Source organism: Elgaria multicarinata, chromosome 2, assembly GCF_023053635.1.
Source record: "Elgaria multicarinata webbii isolate HBS135686 ecotype San Diego chromosome 2, rElgMul1.1.pri, whole genome shotgun sequence".
Taxonomy (NCBI): Eukaryota; Metazoa; Chordata; class Lepidosauria; order Squamata; family Anguidae; genus Elgaria; species Elgaria multicarinata.
Window position 1 is genome coordinate 133,868,633 of NC_086172.1, and position 18,369 is coordinate 133,887,001.

General features: G+C 43.7%; 1 protein-coding gene across 1 annotated transcript in view; it reads right to left on the bottom strand.

The window, feature by feature from the left end:
• The window catches only part of RYR3 (ryanodine receptor 3), a 401,651-nt gene that overhangs the window by 278,119 nt on the left and 105,163 nt on the right, over window positions 1–18,369 (bottom strand). Inside the window, exons 5-10 of the mRNA XM_063117743.1 lie at window positions 17,264–17,342; window positions 14,175–14,287; window positions 12,876–12,975; window positions 2,349–2,442; window positions 1,171–1,245; window positions 535–691 (exon numbers count right to left, since the gene is read on the bottom strand). Coding sequence (XP_062973813.1) covers window positions 535–691; window positions 1,171–1,245; window positions 2,349–2,442; window positions 12,876–12,975; window positions 14,175–14,287; window positions 17,264–17,342 — 618 coding nt within the window. The remainder of the gene's footprint in view (window positions 1–534; window positions 692–1,170; window positions 1,246–2,348; window positions 2,443–12,875; window positions 12,976–14,174; window positions 14,288–17,263; window positions 17,343–18,369) is intronic.

An 18,369-nucleotide genomic window follows, 5' to 3' on the forward strand; every position in this document is an offset into this window, starting at 1 on the left:
GAAATGCTGCACTTCCCCATTGGTGGCCAACAGTTTATTTATTTATTCATTTATTTATTGCATTTCTATACCGCCCAATAGCCGAAGCTCTCTGGGAGGTTTACAGTTGTTGCAAATGGTGCATTGTGAATGATTACAGACAACTCCAGGTGTCTAAGTAGTGTTTTGTTTTCCAATTTTTTGTCAGCTCTTATTGTTGTATTATATTTGGTAAGAACACCATGAACTGAGGACCAAAATCAAAGTGGCAGTGGTACAAATGGGTCTCTTCAAATGCTGGCCAATCCCAATCATTTTAAGGATGTGGGTGTGGGGTTCCAACTGAAAGAGCAGGAAAGCCTGTATGAGAGGTGCTAAACGTTTCCCCTGCCTAAGACTTTCTTTCCTACCATCACTGATTTTTGACCACTGGCAATTATTTCTCTTTTTATTAAAGAAATGTGGTAAAATGTATTTAGAGACAACAGTTGTATATTTTCATGTCCAATTTTTTTTACATTTTTAATATTTATTTGAAGTATAAAAATGACTTACCTTGGACACTCTAAAACAAAAGGAAGTTGATTTTGTGTCAGCCTTTTCTCTGTCTAACAAGACAAGACCCAAGTCTTCTGTCAGGGCCAAAAATTGTCCTGTTGTAATGTGGCGAAGACGAAAGGGCTGTCCCCAGCGGATGTTACTTCCACTCCAGCTTAAAAATTGATTGAAAGTGTTACGCTTATGGTTTAGATGGGGCAAATTGAATATATTTACGCCATGATCTTGCTGAAACTAAGAAGTCTTAGGACCCACCGATTGCCATGGGATCAAACTTGATGCATGCTTAACTCATCCATTAAAATCAAACTCCCAAAATGTTTAATTCTAGTTGGATCTTATCTCATTTCAAACTGAGATTTTCCTCAGTGGAATTCCTGAACAACAAATTTCACTCTGCCAATTAATTCAAATTCCATTTTTGTTGTGCACCTAGAGATCTCCTTCCTTCCATTTCGCCACAGTTAGTATCTCACCATGTTTCTTTCCTGTATCTTAATTCAAAAATTCACCATATTGTTTACTATTTATCGCCTTTCAGCCTCCTAATATTACCGATTTCATTTATTATATAAATTTAGTAAGCAATTGTAAAGCTCTATTTCAAATCATTTGGGAAGAAGATCAGAATACCTTATTCGAAGGGGTTCTACTCTCCACAGCGACCTTGCACGGACACCAGCTCCCCCTGCTTCATAAAATAGGCGCCTGCAAATAGATTTTTATTGATAAAAAATAGATTTTACAAATAGCCCTGTTTAGTTATGTACATCTAAATTACAATTATTATGAAATAAGTGAGCCTTTGGTTTCAATTTAGAATTGGACTTGGCTAATTGAGCTCTTTTCCTACAAAGAAAGAAAAAAGCTCAGTTGTTTCCAAGCCCAGTTTGGCCCCTTTCGTGTTCCTGATGATGTCATGGGGACTGTGATGGGCTCTGAATCAATCTTCCAACTCAGGATCTTACAATCTGACCCGCACACTCAGGTCTTCTGGGAAGAATTTACTTCAGCCAGCAAAAACTAGATGGACAATTTTTACCCAGAGGACCTTCTTTTCTGCTGCTCCCAGATTGTGGAATGGGCTGACGGGAGAGGTTTGCTAACTCAACAGTCTTTCTGAATATAAAAAAAGCTATAAAGACTGGTCTCTTCCAGCAGGCCTATGCAGTCGAATTTTAAGAAGTCTGGCTGTTATTTTAACAATGTATTGGTTTTATATGTTTTAATCACTTTTATGTATTTTATAATATTTTTGTATTCTATGTTGTTCCCTGCCTCGATCCGGAGGGAGAGGCGGGTAAATTATTATTATTATTATTATTATTATTATTATTATTATTATTATTATTATTATATTGGAAGTGGGACCACTGCTGGGAAGTATCTAACTATACTGATCTGTGGCATTGGTATAATACCAGTGATAACAGCCAGAGATAGAACAAGATTCTTACTTCAGGGGGAAAATATGGAATTTACTGCTGAGTGCTTGTGAACATTTTCATATTCTTAAATGCAACTTATTTCTGAACAAAGTCATAGCATAACTTGTTTCCCACAGGTTGTAAATATGTTGAAGACAGTTCTTCCATTTCCATTACTTCCAACAAGAATCATATTGGATGGATACAAATGTGGTGAGAGTCTGGCCCACAGGCAAAAGCAGAAGGCATTCTGAAAAGTTGTCATATGATAACACAAATGCAACCCTCTCTCTTCTCTCTTTGAATTAAGGTTCTTTGGGGTTTTCAGCAACAAAACATTGTGACATAAAAAATGGAAAGTACATAATATACATCACTACTTACTTGTGCGGTGAATCGTTCTGTTCTGTAGATGGGATGGTCAAACACTCATCATGGCCATGAAATAAACGCAATACATGTCCACCAAGTAGGTATCCTAGAGAAGAAGTTTATTCGTAATTAATGTTGGGGGAAATTTTAGAAATAATTATCTGGAATTTTTATCATCTGAAAGTATACATCTAAATCTATAGTTAGTAGCTGAGAGACTGAGCTGGGAATTTCCTCTTAGGTATGAATGCACTAGAATGCCTTAAGAAAGCCACTGGTTTTATTTGGGTGTCATTAGAAACTATGGTTTATTGAGATGCGAACAAGACACAGTGAGCTTGAAGCTCATGTGCTCCCTGTCCAACTTTCTTACTTCAGCAGAATTAAAAACCTTTTGCTTCCATTTTTAATTAACCGCAGCTTCTTTCATCCACCCGAGCCAACTGTAGTTAATCTTAACTGTAGTTCATAATATGAGTTATGAAACTGGCTTGTTTCCAAGAAACCATAATTAAGATCAAGCATAGTTGAGGGTATGATTAATAAAAAATGGAAGCGAAACCTTCCAATCTCCTCCTTAAGGCTGCACTGGTGGAGAGGGAAGAGGAAGTACATGACTGAAAGCTCACTGTGGCTTTTTCCTATGACTACTATATGATTTATTGTGATGTCCAAACACACACTCTCATCCCCTTACATCAGACAATACTTATGTGCTTTATAGTATTGTTGTTATGATTACTGACATAATGTACATAAAAAAAAATATTTGAACACTCTAAAGTGCTATATGTGATGATGCTGATTACTTCTACTACTATTAGAGTATATACACGCATAGAACAGATGGCCACTAACTAGGAAAGAGAGCTTGGAGTTGTGGTATATAGCTAGGGTGACCATATGAAAAGGAGGACAGGGCTCCTGTATCTTTAACAGTTGTATTGAAAAGGGAATTTCAGCAGGTGTCATTTGTATACATGGAGAACCTGGTGAAATTTCCTACTCATCACACCAGTTAAAGCTGCAGGTACCCTGCCCTCTTTTAAATCTGGTCACTCTAGTATAGCTGCTGCAGCTTCAACTGTTGTGATGATGAGAGAATTTCCCCAGGTTCTCCATATATACAAATGACACCTGTTGAAATTCCCTTTTCTAGGCAACTGTGAAAGATACAGGAGCCCTGTCCTCCTTTTCATATGGTCACCCTAATATAGCTCAATGAAAAAGAATTGTTAGAGTGTCCTGCAGCTGTGGTGCGGGGTGGGAAGCAAATGCCATTCTAGGGATCATTAGGTAAGGGAATGAAAATAAAACTGTCACTGTTGTCATGTCCATATACATATCTATGGTGCAGTCACGTTTGTATTATGTGGCCCTGGAGGATGACAACATTGTCCCTGGAGGACCTGCAAACTGCTGGAAGGAATCACAAGCACACAATAAAAGCCTCATGTAGAAAGGCTCTCAGAAGCGGTATGACAATGAATAACAGCTGATGGGGAGCAACCTTTGAAGTGATCTCTTATCTTATTGTCCTGTTTGTGGACTAATTGGAGGCATTTAGTTTGCTGGTGTGAGAAGCAGGATCCAGCAGCGGTCTTCTTATACTATTTTTTAGCAACAATAGATGGCCAAATAAGAAAGGGCCTTTATGGCTAGTGTGGGCAACTTTGAATAGTCTGGAGGCCAATTCTCCCCACTGGAACCACTGGGGGGCACACTTTAACAACTGCCATACACACACAAAAGTTTTTTTAACAGTTGTCGCTTGCTGGCAAAATTCGGCAGCAAATTGCTACATAGGCTTGGAATGGACCAATTTAACATGAAAGCAAGATAAAGGCTCAGTTCAGAACACATTTCTTAGGAGTGGTTTTAGAACTCCACAGTGAGGTTTTTACACTACTGTTGAGAAATGTGTTGTCTGGCAGGAACACTCCACACTGAATATCCACGCCGTGCAGAGGAGAGTTCCTGCCCATCCATTGTGTTGTGTGGAGGGCTCCGTAGAGTTTGCATTGAGTTGACTTTTCCCACTGGCTACAGAGTTCCCTGGCAAGAGTGGCAAAAGGAGAGAGTGCAGCTCTAGGAAAGCTTCCTGGATTGTTTTTTTGCAGCAATGGCTGATAGGATACCACTGGAATTGTCAATCAAACATCGCGATGGATTTTACTCATCCCCATGGTAGCCCACAGTCACACAATGGTGGAGTTAGAACATGTTTTGCCTCCTAAAAACTCAACTGTTGAGTGGAGTTTTCACACTGCGTTGACTAACATGTTGTCTGAACTGAGCCAAACTGAGCTATTCCAATGCTCTGTGGCAGTATACCATCAAACTACGGCAACAAATCATGATTTTAATTAACATTCTGCCTAGTTAAAAAAATCCAAATACCCCAAAACCCAGCACATTGGGGTGACCACACTGGAGGGCAGGATGTTGCCCACCTGTGCTTTATGTGCATATTAAAAAAGGGATTTTCACAGGAGAATTTTAAAACTTGGAGAATTTCAAAAGCAGCTCGGAAATGAGTGTGAGGTCCAGGTATTCAGTAAAAAAAATTAAACAAAATTCCTGCAGCAAATTTCGATGCCTCATGCTTCTCTTGAAGGGGGCTACAGAGCAGAATGGGAGACAAACTTAATTTTTTGTAGTGAGTAAAGTGGATCTCTGAGATATGCTGATGAAAACTAAAACATCTAGAACTACACTTACTGCAGAGTTCAAACCCTGAAAAAAATAAAAGTTGCGTATACAGTTGCAACATAGTTCTAAATTGTCAATTATCCAAATTATTGAAATGTAAGTGTCAATGGAAGTGTGATTGATACATGAAGCCATTCCCCCTTTCACAGAATTAATCATTTGTATAAAAATCAATTCTGCACAGTGGTAACAGGTGATTGGGAAAGGGTAAACAACTTGCCTGTTCTATAGATTTACATTTTAATGGAAAGCAACTTTCCAACCCATTTAACACAGAGAGACCAGGACAAATGAAGGCAGTTTGTCTCCCAGCAAAAAAAAAGGAAGAAGAAAAGGAGGGGGGGGATGATTCATCAGCATCTCACTGTGAACTGTTCTAAATTCACCTGCGGAATAATCATCAAATTAATAATTACTTGAAGACAAATATTACAAAGGAAATAGCAATCTAAATATTGGGCATTTGCATATAATGGTGCCATGACAAAATAGCTCAGATAATTCAGGATACAAGTCTAGCACTTAGAACAACCAACAAAAGAGTTTGAACTGCCAAAAGTTGATGGCTTCTCCCAGCAGCTCTTCCCAGCTCATAGCTGTGGGTGCTTTAGCCAGATTCCTCTAAGCAGGCAAAAAGCCCAAGTTGGGTTCACTAGAAAAGTTCTATAGAGGGATATGAAAGCAATACCTGTATTAAGATCAGCCAAATATCACAAAGTAGTGTGCAAGCTTTTGAGTTCGCAAGAAATCTTCTTCAGGCTTTATGTTAAGCAAAAATGAAGACAAAAAAAGAGGGGTGGGGAGAGAGAAAAACATGTTGCTGGACATGATGAAAGCCCCAGTGTTAAGATGGAACAGATGAGGCACTTTGTCAACAGAATCCGGTTATATTGGGCCTGATGCAAAAAGTTCTCTGGGGGGAATCCACACGTCGTACTGAGGCTGCTTCCATGCGGCCCCAGTTCACCCCGAAAACGATCGTGTAGCTTGCCTGTAAAAGAGGAAGAGGCGTACTTGCCGGCGCCGGCGCCACCCACCTCCCTCCTCGCCGGCTGGCTCGGAGAGCTCGGCGGAAGAAGGCGGGGTGGAGCTCTCCACCCCGCCTTCTTCCGCCGAGCTCTCCTCGCCGACCGGTGAGGAGGGAGGTGGGTGGCGCCAGCAAGGACGCCTCTTCCTTGTCTCTTTTACAGGCAAGCTACACGATCGTTTTCGGGGTGCACTGGGGCCGCATGGAAGCAGCCTCAGTACGACGTGTGGATTCCCTTCAGGTTTCAGTGAAACATACTGGAACAATGGGCCCCTCTCCCTTGAAAATATAAAAACCAGGATTTGTAGGAATCAGATTCCCCTCGGTTTTTCCAACTATTAACCACTACATGAGAAGATCAGGCAGGCGTATAGTGGCTCTTGTGTGAGCATGGCAATGGAGTAGAAGAAGCTGATGCACTTGAAAAACAAAACAGTAAGGACTCATCTATGTGGATGCACAAAGACAGCAGAATGGAAAAACTGCAGTTGGGGAGCATTTTGATTGTATTGATAAAACCTAATGGCAGGATTTGTGTTTTTTAATGGGTATGTTCAATAGGGAACCTGTCATATATGCATGCCCATTTATTTATTTATTTATTTATTTATTTATCATATTTATACCCTGCTCCTCAGCCAAAAAAGGCTCTCAGAGTGGCTTACACTTAGCAAAAAAGACAGTAAAAAAAAAAAGTTTTAAATGAATGGAAGTCTTGATGGAGATCTCCCCATCTAGTTTTTGCACATCTCCTGGTTTCTTCCCCTGCTTCCTCCTGGTGCTTTTCTCCTATTATCAGACCCAGAGGCCTTTTCAAGGGTTTTCTAAATCGATGATTTAAGAATACTTGTGGCGCTTTTTTTGAGCCAGCTTAGAAGTGTTTCAAAGGCAGATTTGTCCTGAAATATTCTAGTCGGCACAATCATGCTCCATTATTTCCACTTCCCTGCCTACAGCTCTCTGATAAAAAAAGGTTCTGGTGGGTTATTCTTTGTGCTACCTGCCTAACAGGGTATGAAGGCTTGTTAAACTTCTGTACTAAAATAATTATGACATTATTGAAGTATTGTAGCTGAATAATGATACCTTCTGTGAAACCTGTCTGCATTTCTTTTCCCTGTCATTCTTCTTCCCTGTTTTCATTCATTGATTTCAAAAGTGTTATTTAAATGCCAGATGTTGTCATGCAACGTGCAAATACAATTGTGCACTACCTATATACTTTCCCACTGATCGCTAGTTATTGGTTCACTCAGATGTGCAGAGAATCTACACACACACACACACACACACACACACACAAATGCAATTTATATTTAAAATGGTACAGACGTGAAAAATGGCTCAGGCAAGGGGCAGCAGGGTGTGCGGTAGGCTTAAGTCAAAATGGGACTTTGGTTTGCCAAAGGCAAAGGGTAATACCAAAATTACCACCATATTTTAGCTCTTACTGCCAGTAACTAAGCCTTCGGAGATGCATTTAACTCTTTTAGAGTGGTAAAAACTGAACAGAGACCTGGGAAATCACCAAACAACTGGCAGTTGGGGAAAAGAGGTGGGAATGTCAAAGGGGCCCTTGTTGGGCCAGATTTGGCCTGTGGGCCTGAGGTTCTGCATCCCTTCTATACAAGCCGATCAGAGATAAAAAATGATGAGGGATCAAAAACTTGGAACACTTTTATAACCCTTTCACAGCAATACCCATGCCAAAATGCAAAAAGTAGCCTCTTTTGTTTCTGGTTTTTAAAACAAAAAACAAAATAGGATCTCACTTTCATCTGAGATCTACCAGGAAATATACATTTTACTTCCTCCATTCTGGACCACTAGGCCAATGTGTATCACATCTACTAACAGGGGCTGGAAAGATACATGCACAGCCTGCCACCCCTGCCCCACCGCTGCAGGTCAAGAAACAGGAATTCCTAGAGGACAGAAGCACTGTGCCAGAATGGGGATTACCTAGGAAACCATAGGTACCAATATCCACTGGTATTAGAATTCGAAGAACAATATTTCTAGCCATGGAAATTATTAGGGATGTGCTCCGCTCCGATTAGGAGCGTAGAAGCAGTAGCGGATTGGCCTGCTCCGCCTTACCCAGAGGCGGAGTAGGAGCGGACCGCGGACCCCCTAGAAGCAAGGCGAAGAGAAGCGACCATTTTTCGGAGCTCCGAGTTCAGTCGGAGCGCTCCGGTCGCCATCTTGAAAACATTTCGCCATAGGATTGCATTGCGGCAAATAATCGCGCATAACTACGTTGTTTTTGAAGCTATCGTTCTGGAAATTCTTGTGCACAGAGAGTCGTGGATGGGGGTCATTTTGAGACCACTCTCACCTCTCTGCGTGCTGTGGTTCACGTGCAATATTTTTTTAAAAATCGGGTCAACCGCGGGGCTCAAACTGCGTTTCGGCTTTTCGCCCATAGGATTGCATTGAGGGAAAGAATCGGGGATAACTGGGGGGGGGGTTTAAGCTATCGTTCTGAAAATTCTTGTGCACAGAGAGTCGTGGATGGGGGTCATTTTGAGACCACTCTCAACTTTCTGCATCGTACGGGTCGCGGGCTAGAAGTTTTTTAAAAATAGGGTCAACCGCGGGGCTCCGTTTCGGCTTTTCGCCCATAGGATTGCATTGAGGGAAAGAATCGGGGATAACTGGGGGGGGGTTTAAGCTATCGTTCTGAAAATTCTTGTGCACAGAGAGTCGTGGATGGGGGTCATTTTGAGACCACTCTCAACTTTCTGCGTGCTGTGGTTCACGTGCAATATTTTTTTAAAAATCGGGGTTTGGGTTTTTTTTATTTTTTTATTTTTATTTTTTTGGAAGCGATGACAGGCACATTCAACTCCCAATCCTGATGAGAATTGATCTCCTCAGAAAGCATCCTCCTCCAATCCCAGCGTTGGAGGGGGGACTAAGGCAGACCCACCCTGAGAACTTTCTGTTTTGTGTCTCTTTGTGGGTTGGCGTTCGTGGAGGGAACACTTAGTTAGTTAGTGCTCCTGCTTTGGACTTTGGAGATAGATTAGGATAGGTTTAGTTTGGCGTGTGTGTGTGTTTGTTTGCTTCTTTCTGACTTGTAGCTTAGTTTGCCCTGTGTTTTCCCCTTACTTTGATTTAATATAAACTTTATTTTTGAATTTTGGAGTGTGTGTTTGGGTTGGTTGGGTTGGTTGCCCCCCCCCCTTCCCTGTATTAAAGCCTGACTGTTCTGCTTTTGTGAAAGCTTTCTTTTGAAAGCATACACACACTTTTTGTCCCATTTCCCTACATTTATATTCTTAAACATATTTTATTATATTCTTTCACATAGTCCATTAGTATATATTCTCATACATATTATATTAGTATTCATATTTTGTTCTTCTTATAGTAGTGGTTGGTTCTTTTTCCCCCTCCCCTCTCTTAAATCCTGATTGTGTTTCCTTCTATCTTCTATATACCAAATATACCAAAAAAATTGGATTCTCTTTTTCTTCTCTGTGTAACTTCGACGGAGTGGGCTGCTTTTGTCAAGTTCAACAGGCAGCCACAGATTGAGCATTTTGGGGAAAGCATACGCACACCATTTCCCTATTCTTAAACATATTATTATTATATTCTTTGACATAGTCTTAGTAGTCTATTAGTATACATTCTCATACATATTAGTAGTAGTATTCATATTTTGTTCTTCTTATAGTAGTGGTTGTCCCATTTCTTGTCCCATTTCCCTACATTTATTAGTAATATTCTAAAACATATTATTATATTCTTGTAGATATTCTTAGTAGTATATTCTCATACATATTAGTAGTAGTATATTTTATTGTTCTTGTCCCATTTCCCTACATTTAAACATATTATATTCTTCTTATACATATTCTTAGTAGTACCTTATACATAGTATTAGTAGTATTAATATTTTGTTAGTCATCATGAAAAGAGAAAGCAGGCGTGCTGAAAGCAGCAAGGCTCAGTCTGCCAGCAGGGCTTCCTCTCCTCCTGTGAAACTCAAACGGGCAACTCCTTGGCTGACTGCTCCAAAACAGAAGCAGGACAAGCAGCAGGCAGAGCCACTCTCTTCTGCAACTTGTGCCCGGCGTTCTCTTTTTGAGGGTGGGAATGGGAAAAGTGCCCGTTTGCAAGAGGCACGTGGCAGCAGTGCCATTAGAGGAGGAGGAGTATCCCCAACTCCTTCATTCTCCTTTCAGCCCACGAGCCCGCTGATGGACCTAGACGAGGTCCTCAGCACAGTGGAGGGGGGGGAGGAGGAGGAGGCGGTGGGCCTCCAGGATGTGGGGGCTGAGGAGGAGCAGCAGCAGGCCGAGGCTCTCTCCCCAGTCTCATCCCACACCCCTGTTTCTGTGGCAACACCAGAGAGCTCAGGCGGGCAATTGGTGGTGTCACCACAGAAACGAAAGACAAGCATCGTGTGGGACCACTTTGAGTTGGGAGCGGATCCCCGCTTTGCTGTCTGTCGCCACTGCAAACTCAGCCTAAGCAGGGGTTCATCGACAGGGCATTATGGAACCAGCAGCATGAAGATGCATCTTCATAGGCAGCACCAGGCGATCTTGCTGGGGAAAGAGGCGGGCAAGGCGACTGGTTCCAGGGGAAAGCCGAAGGCTGCTGCTGGCACTGCCACTCTAAGCTCTCCATCTCCCATCCCCACAAGGGTTAGGCAGGCAACCCTGCAGGACATGGGGTGGGGGAAGTATTGACCCACAAGATGGCGTTTTCCAATGCCCACCCAGGGTGCTACTGTGTTGGGGCATCTGCCGGGACTGACTCCTCCCCAATACTAGATCTATGACATGTCACTCTGCCTGCCCCTCTGCTAGCCTGTCCTCCTCGGTGACCGACTCGCTGGGATGGTTTGCGTTTGCAATGCGTGACTAACTGCAATGCTGGCTTAGAAACCAGCCATCACTTCCTTGTGCCCCCAGAAATGCCCGCAGCCTGCCTGCCTGCCTGCCCGCCTCCCCCGGGGTGCTGCTGTGGTGGGGCATCTGCCAGGACTGACTCCTCGCCTACTCTGCCTGCCTCTCTGCCCGCCTGGTGCCTGGTTTGCTCCCAATCGTCCTCCTCTGTGCCCCTCAAGGCGTAACTGCTGGCTTAGAAAGAAACAACCAGCCATCTTTGCCTCACTTTGCGCCCACTTATGGGTTGGTTTGCTATGCGTTAGTGCTCAAGCCATCCTTGCGGCACTACAATGCATGCTGCCTGCCTGCTTTCCATTGATGGTGCTATATAAATAAATAATAATAATAATAATAATTCTCCCCTTCCCGCCTTGCAGCGATGGTGTATGTGTCTTGCTTTGACTAAGGGGAGAAGTCCTTCCTGCGCTCACTTAGACTTTATCAAATTCAATAATCCCTTTTTCAAATGTGCCAGAAGATTTAGGGTTATCTCGTGGCATGTTGGGATTGCCTTGGAACTGGCCCCATTGAGCTGTCTGCAATTGCAACTTTAAATCCCTGACATACTGGAGTGTTCAAATTTCAAAAGTTCCCCTAACATCAGGGGATGATGGGATTGCCTTGAAACTTGGTGTCCATGGGGACACATGGGTAAGCTGTCATGGGACCAAAGGATAGGTTTCTAACGTGCAAATTGACGTAGTTGTAGAATGGGACTTGATTTGGGGTGAGTTAAAAAGTTTAAGCCGCGCCAAAAATCAGGGGATGATGGGATTTGCTTGCAACTTGGCGTGCATGTGGACACATGGATAAGCTCTCCTGGTGCCGAGTTTGAGGTTTCTAACATGCAAATTGACGGAGCTATCCCAAGGGGTGTGAATGGGGTGCCCGATTTTCATAAATTCCCCAAAAATCAGGGGATGATGGGATTGCCTTGAAACTTGGCGTGCATGTGGACACGTGGATAAGCTATCATGGTGCTGAGTTTGAGGTTTCTAACGTGCAAATTGACGTAGTTGTAGAATGGGACAATTTGGGGTGAGTTAAGCCATGCCAAAAATCAGGGGATGATGGGATTTGCTTGCAACTTGGCGTGCATGTGGACACATGGATAAGCTCTCCTGGTGCCGAGTTTGAGGTTTCTAACATGCAAATTGACGGAGCTATCCCAAGGGGTGTGAATGGGGTGCCCGATTTTCATAAATTCCCCAAAAATCAGGGGATGATGGGATTGCCTTGAAACTTGGCGTGCATGTGGACACGTGGATAAGCTATCATGGTGCTGAGTTTGAGGTTTCTAACATGCAAATTGACGGAGCTATCTAAAGGGGTGTGAATTAGGGTTATGGGAGGTGCGTTAGAGGGTAGAGCCGCGCCAAAAATCAGGGGATGATGGGATTTGCTTGCAACTTGGCGTGCATGTGGACACATGGATAAGCTGCCCTGGTGCCGAGTTTGAGGTTTGTAACATGCAAATTGACGGAGCTATCCCAAGGGGTGTGAATGGGGTGCCCGATTTTCAAAAATTCGCCAAAAATCAGGGGATGATGGGATTGCCTTGAAACTTGGCGTGTGTGTGTATACGCCCATGAGGTGTCATGGTGCCAAACGTGAGGTTTCTAACTTCAACGGAAAAAAAGTTGTTTACTTTTTTAGCTTTCAATGCAAGCCTATGGGGGGGCAAAAACGGAGCTCCGGATCCGATCCGGAGCTCCGGGCGGAGCGGAGCGGAAGTGGGCGGAGCGGGGGCGGGGCGGAGCGACCCGCTCCGAAAAATGGCGGATCTGCAAGTGAAGCGGAGCGGGGGGTCCGTGCACACCCCTAGAAATTATTATACAAAGTTACAAATTAAAAAGTAATATTAACTAGCAGCATAACTATAATTTAACAAACCTTCTTCAATGCTACTTCCTGAACAAGTAGGGTGTACATTCCACAGTGTTTGCATAAAGGAAGCATCCACCTGTATGTTTCCATATGTTGCGGAGAGATGCTGAAAACGAAAGACAGATTCACAGAGAATGCAATGAAAACAAAATGTCTGAAATAAAACACAATTTCTCAAAGGAAGTACTCAGGCTTCCTTTCACTAATTTATTTATTTATTTATTACATTTTTATACCACCCAATAGCCGAAGCTCTCTGGGCGGTTCACAAAAATTAAAACCATAATAAAACAACCAACAGTCTAAAAACACAAATACAAAATTTAGTATAAAAAGCACAACCAGGATAAAACCACGCAGCAGAAATTGATATAAGATTAAAATACAGAATTAGAACAGTAAAATTTAAATTTAAGTTAAAAATTAAGTGTTAAAATACTGAAAGAATAAAAAGGTCTTCAGCTGGCGACAAAAGGAGTACAGTGTAGGTGCCAGGCAAACTTCTCTGGGGAGCTCATTCCACAGACGGGGTGCCACAGTGGAGAAAGCCCTCCTCCTAGTAGCCACCTGCCTCACTTCCTTTGGCAGGGGCTCATGGAGAAGGGCCCCTGTGGATGATCTTACGGTCTGGGCAGGTACATATGGGAGGAGGCGTTCTTCCAAATAACCTGGCCCCAAATCATTTAGGGCTTTGAATGTTAATACCAGCACTTTGAATCAGGTCTGCACTTGGACTAATTAATCTTGCAAAAAATATTAATCACTTTAGATACATTTTTTTAAAGATAAAACTGTTCCTGTATGTAAGTAGCACTTCCTTCCATTTTTCCCCAAGCTAACTTTTGTACCTCACTGAATACATACAAATCATGTCATAATTGGCCTGAATAGGAATCTTGAAGTAGCTGTTTTTCTTCCTAGCCACATTTTCACTGCTCCTCCTTCATTATTGGAAACTTTTCCTTTCTTAAATTATTTTTAAGTTAACACTGGCTGTTAATTTCCTTTACCAGTTTCTTGCAGCAGAAGCCAGGCTACTCACAATCCCACCCCAAGCATCACCTCGCCTCACCTCCCCACCCCACCCCACCCCACCACCCATTCTTCCAGCATTCTTCAAATGTACAAGGGCATGAACAGAAAATTTTGCAAATTCAGTTTTATCTCAGGAGAACAAAACTGACAACAGTTCAGGTAAGGAAACATGCAGTTTATAACTGGAAAACAGGGGAATAAAACTGGCATTGACCAAAATGACAAGATTGATGCATATTAATGTTATCATGAAGATTACTAGATCCTTACCAAGTATCTTTCAGAGGAAACGCTAACCAGGATAAGATCATCTCCAATCCGTACCTTTTCTCCTTCAGATCTCTGTTTAGAAGCAGGATGTATGGTCCACCAGCATGCTTCACCTACATTATGCACAGGTGCCTACATTAGCTCTCACATGTGCAATAAACAACATAAATTCCTCAGATCAATTTATAACAGCTGTCATAGGATAGTTACAAAAACAAAGGACAAAACTGATACATATTGCATAGAATTTCATTTTTCTTGAAGATATCTACTAATGACTTCAGTTCCATCATGTGCACTTGTTTTTATGTTGATTGGGGGGGGGGGCAGTTGCAATGGCTCTGAGGCTAGTCAGGAGAAATTTCCTCTCTCTTTCTCTCTCTTTCATCATATGTGCTTACTTGTTGCCATCACAATGCTTGCTTTATTTGTTTTGTGATTATTTAACAGTGTTTAAATAGGTGCAAAACTAGTAATTACTGGAACTCACCCCTCTTGACTTGGAACATCCTGGGTCTTTCAAAGGCTTTCCCAAGAATTCTCCAAAACTTGGGAAAACGCAGTCCATGGAACTCTTCCACCAGCCCCTTTCTCTGCCTGTTTATCTCCTCCACCCCTTTCCTACAATTCTACAACTTGCAGGCAATGGGGATGGGAAAGAGGGCAGCCAAAAAGGTTTGCAAAAGCCTTTCCCTAAAGCCTCTCTGCGATGGAAGCATCTATGTATTTATTTATTTATTATTTATTTATTAATTACATTTCTATACCGCCCAATAGCCGGAGCTCTCTGTTCATTACCAATGGGGAATCTAGGCTTAATTTGTGCAACCCAAATTGATTTGGACCCCATTGTAGGATGAATGAGGACATGATGAGGTCCAGTCCCTATCCCCTTCGGCCACTTATCAGCACTCCTGGCAAGAATCCTGAAGAAAATATATATCCTAGTGGTCCTATAACATGGATTGCTGCCTTAGGTCCAAACACCAGGCACTGGCACGAGAGAGAGAGAGAGAGAGAGAGAGGGCCTTGCTAGACGAGGCCTTAGTGCGCTTTGAGACCCGGTTTCCCTGCTGTGCGTCCAGATGACGCACAGGGGAATCCAGGCCCTGGCCTCACTGAAGCCTGCCTTTATGCGCCATAAGCGACGGCTAGCAAGGTCCGTGGCTTTTTGCGGCTACTCGCTTACTTGTGAGTAGCTGGGAAAAGCCATGGACTGGGCACAGCGCTCTGCGCTGTGCCCATCGGGCCGGGGGGATCCCAGGGGGGGGGAGATGGGGGGAAGGTCGGACCGGCAGGAGAGGGAGATGGCGCAGGACAACACGGGACAGGGAGGGAGATGGTGGAGGACGACACGGGACAGGGAGGGAGATGGGGGAGGATGACACGGGACAGGGAGGGAGATGGGGGAGGATGACACGGGACAGGGAGGGAGATGGTGGAGGACGACAAGGGACAGGGAGGGAGATGGCGGAGGACGACACGGGACAGGGAGGGAGATGGCGGAGGACGACACGGGACAGGGAGGGAGATGGCGGAGGACGACACGGGACAGGGAGGGAGATGGCGGAGGACGACACGGGACAGGGAGGGAGAGGGAGGACGAGCGACACGGGACAGGGAGGGAGATGGCGGAGGACGACACGGGACAGGGAGGGAGATGGCGGAGGATGACAGGGGACAGGGAGGGAGAGGGAGGACGGGCGACACGGGACAGGGGGGGAGATGACGGAGGACGGGCGACACAGGACAGGGAGGGAGATGACGGAGGACAACACAGGACAGGGAGGGAGAGGGAGGATGGGCGACAGGGGACAGGGAGGGAGATGGCGGAGGACGACATGGGACAGGGAGGGAGATGACGGAGGACGACACGGGACAGGGAGGGAGAGGGAGGATGGGCGACATGGGACAGGGAGGGAGATGGCGGAGGACGACACGGGACAGGGAGGGAGAGGGAGGACGGGCGACACGGGGGATGGTGTAGGGCGACACGGGGTACGGGGATGGGGAGGTGGGATGGGGAAAGAGTGGACAGGAGGCATGGGAAGGGATCAGGACCGGATGGGGGGGTTTAAGTAAAAAAAAAACCTTACCATGTCCGGAGACTTTGGGGCGCATGTGGCCCCTTTAAAAAAAATGGCCGACGCTGCAGGACTTCTGTAGTCCCTGCGCGTCAGCCATCTAGGAGGCTGGGCGGCACGCGCTAAAGTTAGCGCGCCGTCGCCCCACCTCCCTGCCGGCTTATCCGGCCGGGTCTAGCAAGGCCCAGAGAGAGAGAGAGATACCCGCTCTTCCTAGCCACTTGCGGCTCTGTGCTGTGCCCTGACAGAGTACTCAAAGAAAGTGGTTGTAAGTAAATCTCAGGACCGAAAGCTGCTACACTCACTCAGAGACTGCTCTGTTTAGGGTTCCCAGGTGAACCAGGTCTTTGTCTTCAACTTTAAACACTTCAAATTGTGAGCCACTGACTTTAACGTATATCCTACAAGAGCTGAAAAGTTGTATTTTGGACTAAACTCTACTTATGGTTGAATGCTTTTACTGCATGGGAATGACACATATTTAAAATGGTGATAATTACACTTCCATACACAGTAGGTTTTTGTTTTCTTTAATGCTTTCTCTGCATGCAGCAGTACCTAATGAAAGTGATATTTTTTCTTTATGGAGAAAGGCAAGTTCAAAGGCTTCCAGTATTATTAATATTCATGCTCACCTATTTTTTCTTTCTTTCAACAACTACAATTCATAGCTTCTAATGAAGAACAATGCTTAATAAAGAAATGAGAGGTTTTTGAGCATGCATAGAATCATTTGCTTCCCACAGAGCAGGCCTGCATCATGCTGAATGCGGCTCACCAACCGTGTACTGTAGCTGCCCAGAACAAATAAACAATTTGTTTTTCCAGTCCCAGGCAGGCAATCAAAACCAGGAGTTATATCAACCTCTTGTAGGACACTATGCATGACTGGTGGGCAACTATGTTGGTTTGCTGCGCTACATGTTTTGCAGACCTGCTACAAAAGCAATCTGAGATTATATTATGTCTGAGATTAGCAGGGCTAGTCTTCCACAGCATACATACCTGCTGCATTTTCTTGAAGCCCCACATCGAATGCAAGCTTATCTGTCTGAGATCTTGATGTTGTCAAGCATGTCAAATACTGAAAAACATGCTGAAGTTATTAGGAACATTGAAATCCATAAATTTAAGTCATTGTACTATTACCTTTCATCTGAATTCAAATGCATTGTGCTTCTAGTTATTCACAAGGGAATTCAGTCTTTTCTTACATATTCTTTTGTTGATGTAAATCAGATTACTTTTTCACTGAAATGAACAGGGATCTTTTCAGGGGTCAGTAGTTCCATACTTATTAGACATCACTTGAAGAGACAATGTAGTGCAATGGTAAGAGTGTTGGACTGGGACTCAGGAGATCTAAGTTCTAGTCCCCACTCAACCATGAAACCCACTGGGCCTGTTCAGACAACACGCTAAGCCATGGTTAGGCTGCTAACTCTTTTGCAGCATTTAGCTAGTGAGCGTGTTAAAACCATGATTATGTAGTCACCAGGGTTAGGAATGCTTCACACAACACGCTAAGTCCTGGTTCACACAACATGCTAATCCACCATGTTTAGCTCAAAATGCTTAACCACCATGGCTTAATGTGTCATCTGAATAGGGTCACAGTGTGACTTTGGTCTAATCACGGACTCTCAGCATAATCTACCTCACAGGGTTATCATGAGGATGAAATGGAGAGGAGGAGGATCATTTAAGTCACCTTGTGTTTCTTGGAGGAAAAAGGCAGGATACAAATAAAATAAGGGAAATTTGAGATCTAGGCATAGTTTTTCAAAATTCCATTACCTTTTTAAATCATAGTAGCATTGTTGGGAGGGGAGATCTTAGAATTCAAATAAAATTAATTTCGAAGCTTCAATTTTACAGCACAGCTTCTTTTAAAAACAGGTTTTCAGAAGGGAATGAAGCCTGCAAAATGCTACACAGCAAATACTGTTGCTGTGAACTTACAATCTATCTAAACTATCAAATGGCTCACCAACACGTCACTTGTCAGCTATAGAGGTGGCATGGTTTACAAGGAAAGGCAGAGAAGGCAAGCAAGGAATGGGGTTGGTGCCAGTTCCCCAAGTCCAGCATTGCACCTCCTTGGCCAAGCA